The 4,737-nt window shown below is 48.9% G+C and overlaps 1 protein-coding gene across 1 annotated transcript; it reads left to right on the top strand.

Moving 5' to 3' along the window:
• The first annotated feature begins 8 nt into the window (after nt 1-8).
• On the top strand, nt 9-4,690 carry LOC118754025 (protein chiffon-like). Its single transcript, XM_036488895.1, has one exon. It carries the CDS (start codon nt 223-225, stop codon nt 4,258-4,260), a length of 4,038 nt encoding a protein of 1,345 aa, XP_036344788.1. The 5' UTR covers nt 9-222; the 3' UTR covers nt 4,261-4,690.
• The last annotated feature ends 47 nt before the right edge of the window (nt 4,691-4,737 follow it).

Below are 4,737 nucleotides of genomic sequence, written 5' to 3'. Positions count from 1 at the left end.
ACAGCAAATGATGATGGCAAATCGGCGGAGGGAAAACATGCGGCAAAGCGCGCAACTGTCACTGCAAAGCGACGAAAAAGCCAGACGACCGCTGCCTCTAAGCAGCGCTTTCGAAACGCCCCCATCCAGCCAGAGATACAACTAAAGGACAAGCAAGTATCACGCAATTATGCGTCTACGAAGCCGACAATAGGTAACGTCACCGACACAGCGAGGTATGCTATGTCAGCAGCAGCTGCCGCTGCAGCTGCACTAGCCGCTATTACTTTACCCGAGGCAACACGCAAAAGCAGCCGCACCGCCACCGCTATTGTGACGGCAGCAACCACAAGCAGCCGATTGCTACGAGCAGCCGTGGAAGCAGCAAAGCATAACTGTCGACAAATGGCAGCGGCCAATGAGTTATTGGGAAATACAAGCAAAAAGTCGTATGCCAACGAAGTGACGACAAAGCTCTTGCCGACGGCAGCAATAGCAGCACCGAAGCAGCAGGGCCGTAAACGTGTGGCAGTTGTAAAAATGGAGGATCGGATGGGGGATGCTGGAAATGATAAAAAATGTAGAGATGTGAAAAATTTTGAGAGCGAAAGTAAAGATAAGAAAGGTGGAGAAGACGATGATGGAAGTACTTTCGTCAATAAAGAGAAGACGGCGGTTGATGGCGACACAGGTTTAGGGAAGAATTTCTGTGTGAATTTGGATGACGATGATGAAGACGACGACGATGATGATGAAGAGGTTGATAATGATGACGAGAAGGATGAAGACTATGTACATTGCAAGAGCAGCCGGCGCAAATCCGTTTCGTTTGAAAGCTTTTCAGCCATTTGGCAGAGTGGTCGCAGGGGTGCCGTCTCGCGAAAACAACGGGCAGCACAACGTGAAGAACAAAAATCCAAGCTGGCTATGTTAGCTTGTAAGGAGTGTAGCGATAACTCGGCAACTAAGAGCACGGAAGATACAGGCAAAGGAGGTAAGCGAAAAAAGTGCAACGAGGTGCAAACAAATGCGAAACAGCTGATTATTACTTCCCCTGCCAACAACAGTAAAAGTAGCAAACCTTCAGTTGCAGCCTGTGTTACTCCAACTACATCACCCCCGAAGCAAAGGTCCACAACCCTAGCAAGCTTTGATTACGCTAGCAGCGAGAAAATAAAGCGCATGAGATACTCCTTTGAACGCATACCTGTGTCCGATATTTGGTATAACGTTTTCACGCGGCAAGATAGCTGTTCGGAACGTTTTTTCGAATATTATGGTTCAACGAACTATCGCAAGTTGCCATATGAACTGGGGCCAATACCATTTGTGAGCACTATAGACACCGGTGTGTGTTGTAAGCTATGCGAAAAGCAAAGGAGCGCCGATATTTCATCAAAGAAAGTAACAAAGGGCTTTTCAAAAGCACAAAATGCATGCAAAGTAAAAACAGAGCCATTTGAGGATTCACATGCGGGGGCTACCAAATCGAGGGAAAGTGCCGGCGATGTGCAGTCGGAGCAAGCTACAACGCATTCCAGCGCCGCCTCTGCCGCAATGCAGTACAAGCATAAACACAAAAAGCTGCAGATTTTGCAACGTTACCGCCAGGAGCAACAGGAATTGCAGAAGCGACAAGCCGCCCAAGCTAGCGCCCAGATGGGCGATAGCTCCAACCCATTGCAATGTGATAGTAAAGCCAGTACACCAGCTCAAGGGCCAACACGCGATCGACAGCGCGCCGGCTCGACACATAGCACAACGAGCAGTACGAGTTGTGCCAGCAGCACGGCCACAACTAAAACTAGCAAGAACAGATACCTCAACAAGCATCTGAACAAAGCCGCTGCCACTTTCCTGAATTTAGAGCTGCCGCCACGAAAATCACCACGCGAACATGCTTCAACGCTTGCCTTGGTTAGCTGTATTATAAAGCAGCGGCAAGATTCGCAAAGTAAACCGAGTTCAGAAACCGACGAGCCGTCCACAACTCCCACGCATACGCCATTGTCTGTTTCTGAAACAGCGAGGCTCACGACAATCGCCATAAATTCAACAACAGCTACGACAGAAAAGCAAGCCACTCCGACAGCAGCAACGACGGCGGCAGATCCAGGAGAAAGTCTAAATGCGTCAACGACGAGTGCTGATTTGCCAGCAGTTTTGCGTTCTCCGCGTCATACGCGTTCAGCAGTTGCCACACCCGTCGAAGAATTACGTTTTACAACGGAAATCTCTGAGAATGTTAAGCGCATGCGTCGCGGCCAAAACAAATATGACCACTCGCCGCCAGTAGCGCCAAAATCACGAAAGAGCATGCGGGGCGGCCGCCAGCCAGTCAAATCGACACTGGGCAGACCGCCGCGTGGCTATTATGGCTTGCAAAAGTTCCTGCACACAACTGGCCGCGCCACCAACAGAAGGAGCCAAACACCTAGTGTGTTGGCGGCCGCGACAGCGCCAGCAAAGCGTCATAGGCGCGTAAAACATGTCGCTGGCTTTGCGGCAACGGTGCCTGGTGCTCGCCGGCATCACTCTTACTGTGGACTTATGGCGCAAGGCTCAGCTTTACCATCCATACGAAAGACTGGTTCGAAGAAGGGCGTACTGGAGTTCGAAGTGGATGCGACGGCGATGAAGGCACTTGATGCCGCGACGAAACATACTAATATGCGACTGCTGGAGTGGCAGATTGATAAGTATCTCCAACTGCATGGCAGGGAGTATGATTTAGCGGAAGATTTACCTTTGGCCATTCGTGAGGGAAGTGAAACTGTGCCACTCGCAGCGACAGCAACCGCGTCAACGACAAAGAACAACAATAGCCTAACGTCTTCGACTTCGGCTTCTACGAGTAAGGCTTCACATCGCGTTAGCTCCGTGATCGCGGACGCCAAACGAAATGCAAGTGCTTCAACAGCACCTTTCGACTCGAATACGCCACCACCCACCGACTGTTTCTCCAGCGACTTTGATCTATACGACTTGTTTACGAATACGACGGGCGCCAACGCGTCCGAAGACGAACAAACGGCAGATGTGAGCAACAAGCGCAAAACTGGCGCCAGTTTCTCGCTGTATAGCTCGTTAGCGATGCAAAATTATTTCCGCAAGAGGAAGAATCTTAAATCTAACCGCACTGGTTGGCCGAAAGTACAAAAGAAGAAGAGCTCAGCGCGCCAACAACAAAAGCTGGCACAAAAAATACGATTTCTGCAGGACATTGGCGAATTGGCAAGCAACGGCTTTAAAGAAGAGCCTGACGCGGCAAGGGAATGTAAAGAAGGCGCCGAGGATCAAGCAGATAGCTCCGCAGTACGTTGCAAAGATGCACAACGGCGACATGGAAATGGAGTTATTACACCACCAGAAAGTGATGCAGAAGTCAAATTGTATGGGAAACGCACAATGCAGAATAACGACGATGAGGAGGGTGGAAGCGGAGAAGCAGACGACGACACAGAATTGGATGCAGGCGAGAGTATACCAGAGGAGGAGGATGGAGAGGACGATGACGACGACGACGAAGATGATGTAGAAGATGACGGCGAAACGATGGCTGATTCAATCGAGGAGGAGGAGGAAGTGCCACCAGTTGAGGGCGACGCAGATGCCGCGTTAGAGGCTGATGAAGAAGACGAACTAGATGGTGAAATAGACGGGGATGCTGTTGCCACAGCAGGCGACGATGAGGACAATATTATGGATGATGACAGCAATTTCGTGCCTGCACGCAAGCGGACACGTCTTCGCACCAACGCAAGTCCGCTCGAGGAAAAGCACGTGACGTCGAACTCTTTAACAACGCACAGCGCCAACTCGAACAACACTGGAGCCACTTCCACACCGTCAACGCAAATGTTGCGTGGCAGCTTGCGACGTACACCGCAGTTGCTCAATGGCAGCCTGGGTAGTTGCATAAGTCCTAGCGAAAAAGCCGGCGATAATTCGGATATTTTCACAGTATCATCAGATGGACTGGATACCGATTTGGATATGAGCAATTCACAGCATAAATGCGACGATGAGCATCTACACCACAACCACCTCCATTATCATCAGCATCATCATCAGGATCAATGCGCAAATCATCAAACGCCTAAACGCAAATTCGACTTATCCAAATATGCGCCAAACAATGCCACATCAAGCACCCGCGCGGCAGAGGCCGCAACAGCCGCTGTCAAATCTCTAGCGATATCGCAATTTCTAAAGAAGGAAGTCAGGGTGACATGTAGGCGGCTACGTGCGCCGTTCCGCCGCTATCGGTACCGCAGATAGAATGACACAGGTGATACGTCGACATCAACGACCGTTAAGCGGTGCCAGTCATGTTACACCATAGGCGAGCAGCGGGCAGTCAGAGAGGAGGAGGAATTGCTGCGTGTACAAACGCCGCAGCCCTGTGGTTACATTTTTCACTAAATAAAATAAAAAAAACTTACATATATTATACGGACTAACTTAATAAAAATGGAATGAAAAATCGCTCTCACAAGGGGTACTAAAGTAAATAAGCATCTATTTGTATTTTGTACGTGTAAATTGTTATGCAACCTTTATGTTTTAAGTAAAAATCTTAAAGAAAATCGACCAACACAAAATGTAAAAAGGCTTTTGTTAATATGTAGACGATGTGGCAAAGAAGGAAGTATGTAATTCTACTCTGTCTAAAATTACAATACCTACAAATTACATTTTGTAATAAGTTTGTAGCGGCAACACTGAAAGGCCGATAAGTTTTATCGGTTTGACTAC

Source organism: Rhagoletis pomonella, unplaced genomic scaffold (assembly GCF_013731165.1).
Source record: "Rhagoletis pomonella isolate Grant_MI unplaced genomic scaffold, Rhpom_1.0 Rhpom_scaffold_03213, whole genome shotgun sequence".
In the NCBI taxonomy this organism is placed as follows: Eukaryota; Metazoa; Arthropoda; class Insecta; order Diptera; family Tephritidae; genus Rhagoletis; species Rhagoletis pomonella.
Note: the sequence above shows the minus strand (reverse complement) of the source record. Positions and strands in the feature narration are given on the sequence as shown.